This window comes from Mustela nivalis, assembly GCF_964662115.1.
Source record: "Mustela nivalis genome assembly, chromosome: 9".
Lineage (NCBI taxonomy): Eukaryota > Metazoa > Chordata > Mammalia > Carnivora > Mustelidae > Mustela > Mustela nivalis.
The window spans coordinates 72,102,705-72,119,238 of record NC_139028.1 but is presented as its reverse complement, the minus strand read 5'-3'; the positions used below and the strand labels follow the sequence as shown (position 1 = coordinate 72,119,238).

Here is a 16,534-nt window from a genome sequence, read left to right as displayed (position 1 = left end):
TTGGTCTATCAGAACACAAGAGAATTTTTAAGGAGAAAGTTATCATATAAAGGACCCCTGTGGTGATTACTATTATAAAGTCAAAAACCCTTTTGTAAAATGAAAAATGACTAAAATTTCATGAATTGTCCCCCAGCTGTGTTTTCTAAATATGAACTGCATGTCTGATTTTTTGAAGAAAGAATCAGTGAGAGTGGTGTAGAAATTTCAAGTGCATAAAAGAAAAGGGAGGCATAAACACCCTGCACTCAGTATTTAAATGGGCATTTGCTTTCATGAGCCTTGGCATCATTCCTCCCCAGATCACAAAGATAAGCAGCTGGAGGAGAAAAAAAAAAAATCACTGACTGTGGGAAGAAAGGAAACACAACCCATGCTCAATCTCCTTTAGAGATGGACACTCCTAGGAGTACATAAATGAATAGGCTCCACAGGTAATAACAATGAATTGTGTGAGAATGAGTTGGTGAGGGAAGTGGGAGGTGGCAGGGAATATGGGAATTGGGGAAACCTCCAGCAGTTCATGCTGTGCTATCTGCCTTCCTCATTTGTCTGTTTTCTGAGTCAGCATTAGCTAAATTTTCCAGAAAGCAATCCACAAAGTACAGCCTGGGCATTTAAGGGACGTCACTCATTTCCCCCAGTGACCAAGTCAGAAGCTTGAAAGCAGGGAAATCCGGATGTCTCAGTTATGAAGTAGAACAGTGGGGCTCCAACATATTTCCAGAAGTCTCCATCCAGACTGGTGATTGTCTGCTTCCATTACAGCCACTGACCATCCAGGGTGTTTCTCTGGCTCAGAAAGGGTTGGCATAATGGCCAAATGCTTCAGCCTGGTGTTGCTTCTTGCCTCCATCTGGACCACAAGGATCCTGGTCACATCTCTCCGTATAGAAGGTACGTTTCTTACCAGATTTTCAACCTGAGGCAAGGCAAGATCTTGCAAATTGTCCTAAGCCTACCAAATTCTTAAGTGTGGAATGCTGGGAGTAGGGGTTATCCTCAATGTCAACAGAAGATCTAGTTGGTAGGATTGCTCTGCCAGAAATGTTTTCATCATATTGTTGGCTTCACCAAAAGGATTTACATTTACCTTTATGTTATCTTGACTTTCATTTTTGGTTATGGAATCTTTTTTTAATGGGAATATCTTGAATCAAAACATTGAGGAAAGATCATTTGTTTTTAAAAGTGTTTCACTGCAGAAACAAACCATGATTATAATAAATTTTAAGCTTGGGGAAAATGGCCAACTTGCGCTAAATACTGACCTATTTTATATTTTTGGAAGTGTCAGCAATAATTGCCCAGAACAATTATTTTAATTACATTTTTACTATACTGCATATATGTTTTTAATATGAAATAAATAGCCAATTAACTGGAAAAAAAAAAACCTGTGAAAATGTAGGTTTGAAAATTGGTCATTAGCTCCTTACCAAAGGAATGACTTCAAGTGGTTTCTGGGCTTTTGAAATGCTCAACCAGTAACCTCATGTGCAATGTAGGCAAAAAAATTGTAACCACAAATCACTCAATTACAGCCCTAGGCAAATGAAAATTTGAGCACTTTAAAAGGAAAATCGTGTGTTCCTATGCTGGAAGATGCTCTATGATATAAAATATTTTGGAATCAGATATCCTGAGTTGCTTTACTTATTGCTGTATTTAATTTTATGAGAGGTTACAGCTATATAATTGACTTTTTTCAAATACCAGAACTGTTATTTTCAAGTTAGTTTTGTCCTCTTTGAAATTCCTCTGGAGATACTCACTTTTCCCCACAATGCTGCCATTACTCAAACTTTAAGTTTAAGTAGAACTCAAAATTGTTCTATGACAATGATTCCATTGCATTCTTTTTTTAAATTATTTTTATTAACATATAATGTATTACTTGCCCCAGGGGTACAGGTCTGTGAATCATCAGGTTTACACATTTCACAGCACTCACCATAGCACATACCCTCCCCAAACCATCGCATTCTTTAGACCATCTTTGATGATGGCAAAAATTTCCTAAGGAAATTAAACTATTTTATATTACATATAATTTTTATATATGTAATATGTAAAATGTCACTTAATCTTCTAAGAAGACTTTTAATAGATGAAGAAACAGGCTCAAGTAAGGCCAGGTGACTTGCCTAATGCCATATAGATGGTAAATAATAAAGCTTGGGTTGGAATTCAGCCCTGTCCGATCCTAAGCATAAGGTATTTCTATTATGCCTGCTGTTTCCTAAAAAAATTTTAAGGGAAAAATAAAATTTTAAGGAGGGGTGCCTGGGTGGCTCAGTCAGTTAAGCAGTTGCCTTTGGCTCAGGTCATGATTCTATGGTTCCGGGATCAAGCCCCGCATTAGGCTCCCTGCTCAGCAGAGAGCCTGCTTCTCCCTCTCCCTCTGCCTGCCACTCTGCCTACTTGTGCTCTCTCTCTATCTCTCTGTCAAATAAATAAAATATATATTTTTTATATCTTAAGGAAGAGATTAGTGGAGTAGCTCTTGGATTCCAGCTCCTTCTTTTTGTCTTTAAATGAAATAGGAAAGCATAAAAATGACCACTATTTGTTGACTACCTATGATGGAGACCCTGCTAGGTACAAGTTATCTATTCTGACAAAAATTCTGTGAAGAAGATATGACCATCTCCATTTTATAGATGAGAACACTACCTTGCCCAAAGTCCCAGAGCCAATTAATAACAGACAAAATAATCAAGGCTAGGTCTATTGCCCAGAATAGGTCTATCATTACTCTAAATGATAACTTTAAGGTAAAAATAAGTTTTGATGAAAAAGTAGCAAGACCACTTGATAGTGTAATTAATAAACCTTCTTTGCAGCCATGGGATTTGAGCATGACTCAAAAAGCTCATGGACTAAATAAGCCAAATTCTAGGGAAAATGTGTGTTTGGAGAGTCCAGTTCTAGTTGTATAGTGTGTAGGTGTGGGTGTGGGTGTGTGTTCATCTCCCCTATAATACAGCAGGAAACAGAATAGTGTCCTAGTTAAGAACTGCAGTTTTAGGGTCAGTCATAATTGGGTTTGTGCTCCCAATCTGTCCTATGTCTTTGGTGTATATCCTTGGACTTGGGAAAGTTACTTAATCTTCCTGAGCTTCCACTTTCTATTAAAGGACACAGGGTTTGGCACAGAGCAACATAAACAGATGATAGATGTTAGAATTAATACTAGCATTAGTATTAATACCAGTATTGGTATAGGTATTTGTGTTAGTGCATAGTCATAAGTGGCTGTTTTGTCACAAACACTAATATGGGGTATTGGCACTCTAGTGTCTCTTTTGGTGAGAGCAAGGTCTGGAAGCAAATAAAGCCATCTGTAATTATTATACATAGTATACATATCCCCTCTTCCAGCCTCCTGGTCCAGAGCATTACAAGGTCAGTGGAAGACTTAGAAATGTTCCTTTAACATTTGCAAGAAGAAACTTTACATACTAACCTAGAAAGTGGTCAAATCATTTAACTGGGCTTCCAATGCACAGATCTGTGTACAAGCAACTTCTTAGAAGATTGTAACATCCTCTTACGGACTCTTGTGGATAAAGCCCGATAGGAATAATGTACCTGAATGTGATACAACTTTGCAATTTTATACAGGTCTATAAATCCCAGAATCAAGAAAGGGGATCAAAAGATTTCTTGGATTCATTAACTTTTGAGTAAAATATATTTACAACATATCTGTTCAACTGCTTCAGCTTCCCCAGGGAGATCAATCATAAGCTGACTAAAACCAAAAAGCTTTGAAGAGAATATAATGATGTATTTATGATTTGCTGAGCATCTACTATGCAGCAGGCACTATGCTAAACATTTTTATTTGAATGAACTCTTTCAACTCTCATTACCCTATAAAATAGATAGTTATTTTCTCAATTTTATAAATAAGGAAACTGAGGCTCAAAGAGATGAAGTAACTAGCCTAAGATCACAGAGCCAGCAAGGCTCTGACATAGGCCAGATTTAAATACAAGTCTAACTCTAAAACTCAACTTTCTTAATTTAGGTTCCTCATCATGCAAGGTTTACTGCCCAGTTCCTCCAGGAACTTCAGAGTAAGCCTGCCCCCCAATGGTCAGAGAAGACCTGGAACTGAGAAGGCTCACATTCTGTTATACCAAGTGCAACATTTTTCAGCCCATCTCAGAAATAGTGGTATTCCCAAGCCACATTGGTTTGGAGTATTGTTAATTATTCTATTAACCAGAGCCCCGAATTCTATCTTTCTCAAAGTCTCAGACCTTTTTTTTTTAATAGACTCCAAAATGGTTTGCCACAACTGCATCACCTAAAACTAACCCCAGGAACTGGTAGCCAAAGCCTCCACATAAGGAACAAGGCAACTATGCAGTGGGGCATGATAGACTCCAATCTGATGAGAGGTATAGCTTGGACAAGAGCAAGCACCCAGCTAACCCAGAAGTATTTACCTTGTGGGAAATGCCTGGCTTATGCTCCATTATTTCTGAACTTCAGTCTCAGCCACAAGGGCTTCATTGCTATATCAAGACAATAATGCTCTACTAGGAAGAAGAGCCTAAAGGCTGGGAACAAGGACATCAGCAAATTAAGGGTTTCTGTGATTCCTTTGCAGAACTTTCCACCTCAGGGCCATGCAGAATTATGGGGGTCACCCTTGTGAACAAAAGGGCAGCCCAGCAGCTGAATTTTGCAGAAGCCCAGGAGGCCTGTAGGCTGATGGGACTAACTTTGGCCAGTAAAGACCAGGTTGAAGCAGCATGGAGGTTTGGCTTTGAGACTTGCAGGTGAGAAACAACTAGATTCATAAACACTGCTGGAGCTCTTTGAGCACTGTGTTCTTGAGCAATAGAAATAAATGTATCCATTCAAATAATGTGTATTTTCTTATAGCTATGGATGGGTTGCAGATAAGTTCTTGGTCATCCCTCGGATCCTGCCAAACCCCAAGTGTGGGAAGAATGGGACAGGTGTCCTGATTTGGAGAAATTCAGTCAGCAAAAAGTTTTTGGCCTACTGTTACAACTCATCTGGTAAGTCAAATCTACAGCCTCTGAATGTTTTCTCTAGCTCTATGATCCGTCTTAAGAAGAGTAACCCTGAACAGCACTGAAGAAATCATGGTGATGGTCATTTAATACTCCCAAGAATGCCTCGGTGACCAACCTAGAGGTGGCCATGTGCCCCTCAGAGGAAAAAGTTAGGGAAAGTATTACTAAATGGCAATATAGGGAGAGGGTATTTCAGGAGGCTCCATTACCCACGCCCCTCCATCTTATAAGGTAAGGAAATACCCACTCTAGACAAAGCAATGTACTGAGTTATCACACTGAAACTTGACAATCTTTCTCTAGAGTACACTTTGTCACCCCCATTTTGTAGAGGGGGAAATTAAGCTCAGAGGACATAAGTACATCTGTCTAAGTTCTCACTACTACGAAGATTTTAACAGAGATCTAACTCTCAAACCATGCTCTTTCTTTTAACCTTTTTTTTTTTAGAGAAGAAATTCAGATGGTACACCTGACATCTTCAAGGATTAAGATCATTTTATGAAGGAAGGAGTTAAAGTTAGAAAATAGAATTGGTTTGCTCTTGGTCACACAGTTGTTCTTTTAAACTTGCTTGGAGACCACAACCATTTTAACCCAAGTGCTCTACCTAAGGAACATCTCAGAAAGTTTTTCCTTCACTAAATACTTGTTCTCAGTTTATCATAAGAACCTCTGCTTATTTATTACCCTTCACACCTACTCATAAATCTGACCTTCTAAAGGTCAGACAGCTAAGTGGTCACATACAAGGATAGATTCCAAAGTCATACTCTAAGATCCAAGAGATCTTATATGCACTAGCAAAATTATGTTGCACAAAGGCAACAAAGGGTCCAAGCAGTTCTCTGAATCAGGAGGCTGATCTAGAGAAAGGGACTAGAAAGGGACTCCAAAGATACTTTGTCCTCTTTCCTCATTGCATGTATGAAATGATAGCTCAGACTGGAGATCTGGCTTGTTCAGTTGGTGGCAGGGTCAAGACTGGAACATAAAGCTTCTTCCAACAATTGTTTCACCATTATCCTCTTCTCTGCCTCTTCTGCCCACCACTTCTGGCTGGGGAATTGGTGGTTCACATGCCTGTATCACTCATAGCCAGGTCATGCCTGACAAATGACCTGGGGTTTTAGCTTTCTTGCCTTCCTCCTACCTGTCAGTGTGAGGATATGATACCCAGTCCTCTGGACATCACAAAATGGGGTCACAGGAAGAGGACTTGGATTTGAGTGTTTCCTCATGGTTTCATTTAACTTGTACTTCCATCCCCTATATTTCCCGTATAATTGAAGTTAGATCTGGAGGCTTGATTCAACTCTTGTTCAATATTTTTGGCAAAAAGACTACATCAAAAAGTAATGGTGTACTATATAGTAGCTAACTGATAATAATTTTTTAAAAGACTTCATAGATACTATGTACTTTAGATCACTTCTCAACAAAAGTCACTTAATACCAGTATGTCCCATTACTAATGTGCTAACTTTGACCATTTCAGTAAGATGCTAGAGCTTTCTAAATGAACTCATAAATATATGTTTTTCCACCTTGCAATGAGTAGGTAATCTACACTGTGATATTTTGGCACCATGCAAATATTCTGACCCCAACCATCTTGTACCTAGTAGTTTAAGCAGCCATTGGTAATTATTCCTGGAATCAGTTATTATATGTAGGGCCACAAGATGGTGACTTTCTAAATCTTCCTTCTGCATTTGTTAGCCAGCATTCTTTGATAAAGAAGAATTTCTCTCTCTCTCTCTCTCTCTCTCTTTCTGACACACACACACACACACATACACACACACACACGCACACTTCCCTCCTCCTTATACTACTATGGACACATGACATTTTACTTATTTTGTATGTTCAACATGTTATCAACTTTATAATTATTATCCTTCTATTCTTTCTGATGCTCAAATTGTCTCAAATTTGATGAGTAGGAGCCCCCCCCCAGTTGACCTCTGTGCCCTTTATTCCATTAGTATTGGAGTGATTTCTTTCTAACATAATAATAGCATGTCCCAGACTTACTTTGTACTTTCTCTGCCCCTGGTGGAATCAGCCATTTATTTCTCCAAGAAGCCCAGGTTCTTTGTAATGGAAAATGTTAAGTAGAAACCAAGATCTGAATTCAAGTAATTCTCATTACCAAAGGAGTTTTCATTGCTTCTCAGTATTTTTAGTGAATAGCTATCCATATATTTACACATACATATATCTAAAATCATGAATTTGTATTGATATTTCCAACTCAAATTTAACAATTCAAATTTTTCTTAGTTTGTTTTACACCTGCATCTTTTTTCTCTTACACAGAAGATCTTAGTTCCCAATAAATAACAGTAATATACTTTCTTGTCCTATAATAGTTTCAAAATTATAAAACAAATATTGTTAGGAATAATGAACCTATTGAATGAAATTTGATATTTCTTTGCATTTCTTTCAATCCCCAGAAGATAGCCCTCTAACAACGTATTGTCGAAAAAACTATGTGCAAAAACAAAAACAAGCAAACAACTATGTGCAAATGTGACTAGAAAAATTCACAAATCTATGTGGTTATATTATCATTTTCAAATAAATTGGGCTCACCTGCTTCTGTTTGCCATCTTTGTGAGGGTCAGAGTTAACCTAACCCTTATCCAAACTCTACTCCTAAACTTACCCTATGTTTCTTTGTTTTTGTAACTTTTTTTTTATAGCTATCTTGTGAGGTCTGAGGATTAAAATAACCCTAAACCTGACCCTAACACCTTATCCTAATTGTCTTTTTTAATTGCTTTCTTTGTAAGCTTTGGGAGACCAGACCGAAGTGCCTTGACAGTTCGGCATGCACCATCTGTTTCATGCTGTTCCTCTGCCACAATGCCTATCTTCCTCCCCACTTAGCTAACTGCTACTCTACTCAATTTTCAAATGCCAGCCTCTTCAAGAAGCCTTCCCATACCCCTTACTCCTATCTTTCCTCTTGGAGTCCAACCACACTCTGTGTTTAATGTCAGAGTACTTGGCATATTTTAAAGAAATTATATTCATAGTTTGGAGGGGAAGGAGTGCTAGGTCCTAACACTTCTAGGTGTGCCCTCAACCCAGTAGGGATCACAGAATCAGACTGCTATTGCTCCCTCACACTGTGGCTCTCTGGGCTACATTTAATAAACAGAGAGGCAAAGGAAACAAATTCTTAGATAGAGCCTATCTATCATGCCCATACATTATGCTAAGCCCCACACATTTATTATCTCATTAATCCTCAGTGAAATGACACAAATGTATCATTTATATTTCCCAGGAGAAATAACTGATGCTTAGCATGTATTTTGCTACGGTCATAGTCAATAAGGGAAAGAGCAGGCTTTAAACCTTGAGTCATACTACTTCCGCATAGCTCCTTCCATGATGATGACTATACATCAATAACATACCAGGCCCAGGTTGGGTGTTCTGGGCATCAGTGTTTTTTAAAAGCTCCACAGATGATTCCAACGTGTATCCAGAGTTCAAAATCACTCTTTCCTAGGAGATCTCTAAGATCTAAGTTTTAGGATTCCAGGTACTTCTAGATTCCTCTAGTTCTTTGAAATTGCAATAATCTCCTTTCTTGTTCCTGGACTGTACTCTCTCCCCACTGCATTTCATCCTCCACATGCCTCCACTGATAATTACATTACTTCTCTGCTCCACAGCCCTTGGGTGACTTCTTACTTGAGAATATGATGTAAATTATGAAGCCTTTTACACATAAAAGTGAGCATGTATGAGAACTCCTATATATTAGTTGGGAGATTGGTGGACCCAGTTGAAAATTCCATCTCCTACAAAATACATTCCAAATGCTTTAACATGGCAATTATGAATCTCAAAACTCTGGCTCCAGCCTATCTTACCAGTCATCTCCTGCTTGCAGTCTTTCATGCTCCCAACCATACACACACCCTACTCTCCAACTACACTGTACTCCTTGTCATTATTTGGTATGACTACATTTTCAAACTTCTGGATTCTTGCATCATGCTATTCCTTTGACTGGAATGTTCTATTCCCTCTTCCATACTAGAGGAGCTACTGCTGTGTTGCAGTCATAGTGGTCTTTTATTCATCAAACACACTGAGTTCATTCAACTTTGGACTCTTGAACTTCCTGTTCTCTTTACTTGGAATGCTTTTGCCCTAGATCTTCAATGACTGACTACTTTTTAACATTTAGGTTTCAGCTTAAGTATCACCTCTCTACTTTCATCATCCTAGTCGAAGTATCGATCTCATATTCCCCACCCCTATTGGTTTAATCTTTATCCTATTTTAATTTCTTCTTAACATTTATCACCCTCTAAAATTCCTGACTTTTTTTTTCTTTTTAGGAGAGATGAAGAGGGTCAAGGGATGGTGCAGAAGGAAAGGGAGAGAGAAAATCCTAAGCAAGCTCCATGCCTGGCATGGAGCAATCTCAAAACTCTGAGATCATGACCTGAGCTGAAATCAAGAGTTAGACACTTAACTGAGCCACCTAGGCATCCTGGATTTTTTTTTTTATTAATTTTTTTTTTGGTAATATATCCTTCCATTAGCATATAGGCCTCTGTCTTCTTTGTACTATGACCTTAGCACTTAAAACAGTGTTTGGCACATAGTTGGGGCTCAACAAATATTTGTTGAACAAACATATTAACCCTCCATATCATCTCCTCTGTGAATCCCCAGTGATTTCCTCTCACCTTTATCAAAATACGTCTGTCTTGGAAATTGAAACTTTACTCTATGTCTCTGTACTTTCAGTTCCCAATGTGATCTATTGTATCCAGTATTTCTTTCCCCTGATATTAAAAATTTTCATTTTTTGAAGGAAAAACTTAGCATGTGCTCAAAAATAAGAAATGAAACTAAAAGTTCAAGGCAAAAGTCAAGGATGATATGTGTTTGAATACAGATGTTTTCAAAGTAAAAAAAAAAAATTACAAAATTCTGAATGTGTGCAGTCAAAATGTTTTATCAGTAGTATCCATGGCCTTGATTGGTAATTTATTATATTTTTCAAAAATGAATGGAATAACTTTTTCTTCTTAACTAACAGTCCAGCTGATGTTACCTACTGCCAGAAATAAGTAGGAATTTAAAATAGATGCAAACTCATACTATAATATGTTACATGGCTCTGTCATTTACCAGCTATGTGAATTTGGGCAAGTTATTCAGTTTCACTAAATTTCAATCTCCTCCTATAAAATGAGAGTTGAATAAAATCATTAAATGAAGTGTCATGATCAACTCAGATATGAGGCTCAAAAAATGTTGTTTCCTCTCTATCACATTCAACAGATTGGAAAGCAAATCTATATCCCTCCTCTGCTCCCCTCCTTAAAACAATTTTTTATTTTGAAGAGCGCAGAGAAATCTGTTTGTTTTTTTTTTTTAGATCTTTGTCCTGAAGTGTACATTGTCATGTGTGTATATTTGGTGTCATTTACTCCTTCCATCCTGTTGCTTCTCCATCCTTTCTTTATTCATTAATTATTGATTGAGCATGAACTCTGTGCTAGGCACAGAAAGCATACCATGATGACTAAGACAGGCAGGGTTCCTGCTTCCTGATGAGATCAGTCCAGTACAGAGCAGTGCAATGAGAACCTTGACAAGGGAAGTAGAAAGAGGTATATAAAAACATGCCTAGAGACACAATCTCGTCATCAAATCTGCCTAATAAAGAGACATTCAATCTGAGACTTGAAGGATAAGTAAGAGCTAAGTAAAGAAGGGGCAAAAAGACTTACAGGTAAGAAAGCATCATGGTCAAAGCCTTGGATATGAAAGAAAGAGTATCAAAGAACAGAAAAAAATCTGAGAAGGTAGGAAGAAAGACACACTGATCAGATAAGGCTAGCCATGTCAACAGGGGACAGATCACAGGGGGCGTTATAGGTCATGCAATAGAGGCAGTCACTGAAGAATTTTAAGGAAGGAAATGATATGATTAGATCTGTATTTCTGTAAGATCATTCTGGCTGCACTGGAGGAAGATTAGAGAGGACTAAGACTAGAGGCAAGAATAAAAATTAGGAGACTGTTTTAATACTTACTTGTTACCTTATTTTTCCCTCCCCCAACAGATATTTGGATTAACTCATGCCTTCCGGAAATTATCACCACCAATGATCCCATATTCAATAGTGAAGAGGCAACATACACAACAGAAACTGTCAGTGACAATGCATACTCCGCTTCAGCTACTGATGTACCTTACTCTGCTACACCTACTCTTGCTCCTACTTCTGCTCGGGCTTCCACTTCTACTAAACGGAAAAGAAAATTGATTTGTGTAACAGAAGGTTTTGTGGAAACTAGCACCATAGCTACAGCAACAGAAACTGAGTCATATATCGAAAATAAAGCAGCATTCAAGAATGAGGCCACTGGGTTTGGAGGTAAAAGCTTTCTATGTTTGCATTGCATCGTGTGTGTTTGTGTGCTTATGTATAACAGACAGTACATAAAAACCATGTTGTCTCCAGAGTAGGCACTCAGGACCTGCCAAATACAAGTAAGACCTTAACGCAAACTCAATTTTCATAAAGTCGTAGAACTTGTGAGCTCTAAAAAACATTAATGATTAAACAGAAAATCATGAGTATAAAATAGCTTCACTTTTTTTGGTTCACGTATAATGTATTATTTGCCCCAGGGGTACAGGTCTGTGAAACATCAGGCTTACACATTTCACACCACTCACCATAGCACATACCCTCCCCAGTGTTCATGACCCAGCCACCCTATCCCTAGCCCCCCTAACCCCCCCCCCAGCAACCCTCAGTTTGCTTCCTGAGATTAAGAGTTTCTGATGGTTTGTCTCTCTCCTGATCCCTTCTTGTTCCACTTTTTCCTTCCCTACCCTCCACAACCCCCTCACCCTGCCTCTCCAATTCCTCATATCAGAGAGATCATATGATAATTGTCTTTCTCTGATTGACTTATTTCGCTCAGCATAATACCCTCTATCCTTAATATCCTTCCATCCTCATCATTGCAAATGGCAAGATTTCATTTCTTTTGATGGCTGCATAGCATGAAATAGCTTCACTTTTAAAAACTCAAAGCCTTTTAAAAATAAATCACTATCTATTAATACATCAAAGTTCTTTTAAAAATATATACCTGAAAGGCCTATGATTTAAAAGTTTGTCTTATTTAAAAGGAAGGGTTTACACTTGATTAGCTCCAACATATCATCTCAAGGTCACAGAGAGGAAATGGACTCCGTCATATTGCAATTTATAAAATATAGAGAGGATGAGAAGCAAGGCCAAGGATTTCTATAGGCAAGAAGCAAAGAAGCAGATGTGGGCCCAACATTCTAAGTAGCCCCTTTGTGGTCACAGAGAAGGATTTTCTCCGGCACTATCTGTTGTCTGGATCTGTATAAAGAATCATTAGAAGAGCAACACAAAGAAATGGAAAAACATACCATGCTCATGGACTGGAAGAACAGATATTGTGAAAATGTCTATGCTACCTAGAGCAATCTACACATTTAGAGCAATCCCTATCAAAATACCATCAACTTTATTCACAGAAATGGAACAAGTAATCCTAAAATTTGTATAGAACCAGAAAAGACCCTGAATAGCCAGAGGAATGTTGAAAAACAAAACCAAAGCTGGTGGCATCATAACCCTGGACTTCAAGCTCTATTACAAAGTGGTAATCATCAAGACAGTATGGTACTGGCACAAAAACAGACACATAGGTCAATGAAACAGAACAGAAAGCCCAAAAATGGACCCTCAACTCTATGGTCAACTAATCTTTGACAAAGCAAGAAAGAGTGTCCAATGGAAAAAAGACAGTCTCTTCAATAAATGGTATTGGGAAAATTGGACAACCACATGCAGAAGAATGAAACTGGATCATTTCCTTATACCACAAACAAAAATAGACTCAAAATGGATGAAAGACCTCAATGTGTGACAGGAATACATCAAAATCCTCAAATCCTTGAGGAAGAGGCAGCAACCTCTTTGACCTCAGCCACAGCAATGTCTTCCTAGAAACATCACCAAAGGCAAGGGAAGCAAGAGCAAAAATGAACTATTGGAACTTCATCAAGATATAAAGATTTTGCACAGCAAAAAAACCCAGAACAAAACCAAAAGACAACTGACAGAATGGGAGAAGATATTTGCAAATGACATAGCAGATAAAGGGCTAGTGTCCAAAATCTACAAAGTACTTAACAAATTCAACATCCAAAGAACAAATAATCCAATCAAAAAATGGGCAGAAGACATGAAAAGAAATTTTTCCAAAGAAGACATCGAAATGGCCAACAGACGTATGTAAAAGTGCTCAATATCACTCAATATCAGGGAAATACAAATCAAAACCACAATGAGATACCACCTAACACCAGTCAGAATGGCTAAAATTATCCAGTCAGGAAACAACAGTTGTTGGCAAGGATGTGGAGAGAGGGGAACCCTCCTACACTGTTGGTGGGAATGCAAGCTGGTGCGGCCACTCTGGGAAACAGTGTAGAGGTTCCTCAAAAAGTTGAAAATAGAGCTACTCTATGACCCAGCAATTGCACTACTGGGTATTTACTCAAGAGATACAAAGATACAAATGTAGGGATCCGAAGGGGCACATGCACCCGAATGTTTATAGCAGCAATGTCCACAATAGCCAAGCTTTGGAAAGAGCCTAGATGTCCATCAACAGATGAATGGATAAAGAAGATGTGGCATATATATACAATGAAATACTATGCAGCCATCAAAAATTTAAAATCTTGCCATTTGCAACAACATGAATGGAACTAGAGTGTATTATGCTAAGTGAATAGGTCAATCAGAGAAAGACAATTATATTATCTCATTTTTATGTGGAATTTGAGAAGCAAGGCAGAGGATCATTGAGGAAAAGAGGGAAAAAATGAAACAAAATGAAAGCAGAGAGAGAGGCAAACCATAAGAGATCCTTAATCTCAGGAACAAACTGAGGGTTGCTGGAGCAGAGGGATGGGGTGGCTGGATGATGGACATTGGGGAGGGTATGTGCTATGGTGAGCACTGTAACTTGTGTAAGACTGATGAATCATGGACCTGTACCCCTGAAACAAATAATATATTTTATGTAAATAAAAAATTTAAAAATTAAAAAAAAAAAAGAACAACAACACAAAACAATGCATAAGCGAAGGACCCAATAGGCCATGTGTCTGTTTCCTCCAGGTGTCCCCACGGCTCTGCTAGTGCTCGCACTCCTCTTCTTTGCAGCTGCAGCTGGTCTGGCAATTTGCTACGTCAAAAGGTGGGTTTATTGGCACATTGTTGGCCTTATAATCTATGTCACATCCCTATCTTGTGTTTTTTCTAAGGTTGTTGTTAGCATTTTCTTGGTCAAAACAGAAATGATAGTCTTCTTATATTGTAAATTTTCTCCCTCATCTCACCTTTCCTCCCACCACCCAATCTTTCCTACTATTTCAGCTCACGCATGTCACCCAGCCTTTACAAACAGGTCAGTGCAACCCCTTTGAAAATCAAGAGATAAAAGGGACAGACTGACATCTAGAGGAAAAACATAGGTTTTGTTTTGATTCTCAATTCTTTGTTCTTGGTGGGAGGGTTATGAGGTCAGCCTCAAGTATGGCCTGCAAACTTACTGTCTCATGTAAATGAATCCACTAAAGTGGGGATGCATTAATGTATTTGAGTGTGCATGTGTTCGAATCTCTCTGAAATAAAGGTATCCAGTGTACTGTGCTAATACAGGCTATGACAAAGTGTTATCTATTGCCATATGTGTTACATATAAATCTCTCACTTTAATTTTATAATTATGCGTATAGGTATGTGAAGAACTTTCCTTTTACAAACAAGAATCAGCAGAAGGAAATGATTGAAACCAAAGTAGTAAAGGAGGAGAAGGCTGATGATAGCAACTCTAACGAGGAATCAAAGAAAACTGATAAAAAGCCAGAAGAGCCCAAGAGTCCACCCAAAACTACAGTACGATGCCTGGAAGCTGAAGTTTAGAAGAGAAAGAAATGAGAGGACATACCAAGGCTGATTTCTTTCCTGATACATATCCTGGCCCCAGATGAGGAAACTTAAAGGGCTGAAGAACTAAACAAGAAAGTCCGCCCTTGGTTCCTAAATGGAATCAACTCAGGGCTTACCTGTGGACTATGGAGTTCACCAAACGAAATTCCCTTTTTCTTACTGCAATCCTTTCTGGATCCTATCCTCCTACCTCCAAAGCTTCCGACAGCCTTTCTAGCCTGGCTATGGCCTAATAATATCTCTGTGGGAAAAAGGAGCTTCGCAAAGCACAGGGACCTAAAACAGCTAATCAGAACACATTTATAAAGAGGCTTCTTGGTTGGCTGAGAATAGGTGAGTTGAAAACCAAGAAACCACCTAGACCAAGGCTTTCTCTATTGATTCCACAGGCCAGATCCTTTCTTCACTCTGGAAACGTAATACACATCATCTGGCATGCCCTTCTGAGCCAGGCAAGAACAAAAGAAGGAAAGAAAAGTTCAGCAGCTAAATGCCAGGGAGATTCCCATGACTTGAGACCTGATCTCTGTAAAGCCAAAATAAGTAGAGAACAAAGAATGAGGCCAAGGATGTTGCCAGCGTATTGTCAGCAGGGACTACAACTACAGATAGGGTCGAAGTAGTCATCTTTAAATAATCTGAATTGGAATCACTTTTTAGAATACACACACACTTTTCTTTTTCTTGCTGCTGTTTCCTCTAGAAGCATACACTTTTATAAGGAACCAAAACAAATCTATTACAATTTTTTACTTTTATCGAGTTTTATCTGAGAAATTACTGAGGAAAATTACTGTGTTAAAAAGCAGTAAAATTTGACAAACATTTATTGAATATGTCAGGTGCTGGGTAAGGTATTACATTCTATAATTGAATGTTATTTATCAAAAACTTGTATACAGTAAAATGTATGAAGCTAATTTTTTCAGTTTTGATACCCCTAGCTTATCTTCTTGCAAAACTAATATTTTACTAAGACTAATCTATTCATTATTTTCTCTAACATGGCAGCCATTATAACCTTAATTTATTATTAACATACCTAAAAAGTACATTATTACCTCTATACACTGAAGCACATTTTTTAAAATGTCATTAACAAATGTATCACCAGCTCTCCTTTTTCAGCAAAAAAATCCCAAGAGATACAGAGATATTTGTGTCAAAAAAATAAAAGTATTCAGAAAATTTCTTTGCTCTCTTATTTACATAGATACATTATACGTTTCACACAAAATTGAAGTAATCTGTTTTTTGCAAAACAAAAAACAGTCGCACATAAACAGTCCTTTACTTAGCATTTGGGTCCTACATTACAATCCATTTCAGAGTTCACAGGGAGCTGAGGATGCAGGATTGTTATTTGTCCTATTTCTCTAGCCTTCTCTTTCCCTCTCTGGTTTTCCC

At 38.1% G+C, this 16,534-nt stretch overlaps 1 protein-coding gene across 1 annotated transcript; it reads left to right on the top strand.

Moving 5' to 3' along the window:
• Positions 1 to 351: 351 nt before the first annotated feature.
• LYVE1 (lymphatic vessel endothelial hyaluronan receptor 1) lies at positions 352 to 16,315 on the top strand. The gene is made up of 7 exons (XM_082683121.1): positions 352 to 434; positions 769 to 897; positions 4,625 to 4,796; positions 4,903 to 5,042; positions 11,177 to 11,491; positions 14,294 to 14,372; positions 14,914 to 16,315. Exons 2-7 carry the CDS (start codon positions 816 to 818, stop codon positions 15,098 to 15,100), a joined length of 975 nt encoding a protein of 324 aa, XP_082539247.1. The 5' UTR covers positions 352 to 434; positions 769 to 815; the 3' UTR covers positions 15,101 to 16,315.
• The last annotated feature ends 219 nt before the right edge of the window (positions 16,316 to 16,534 follow it).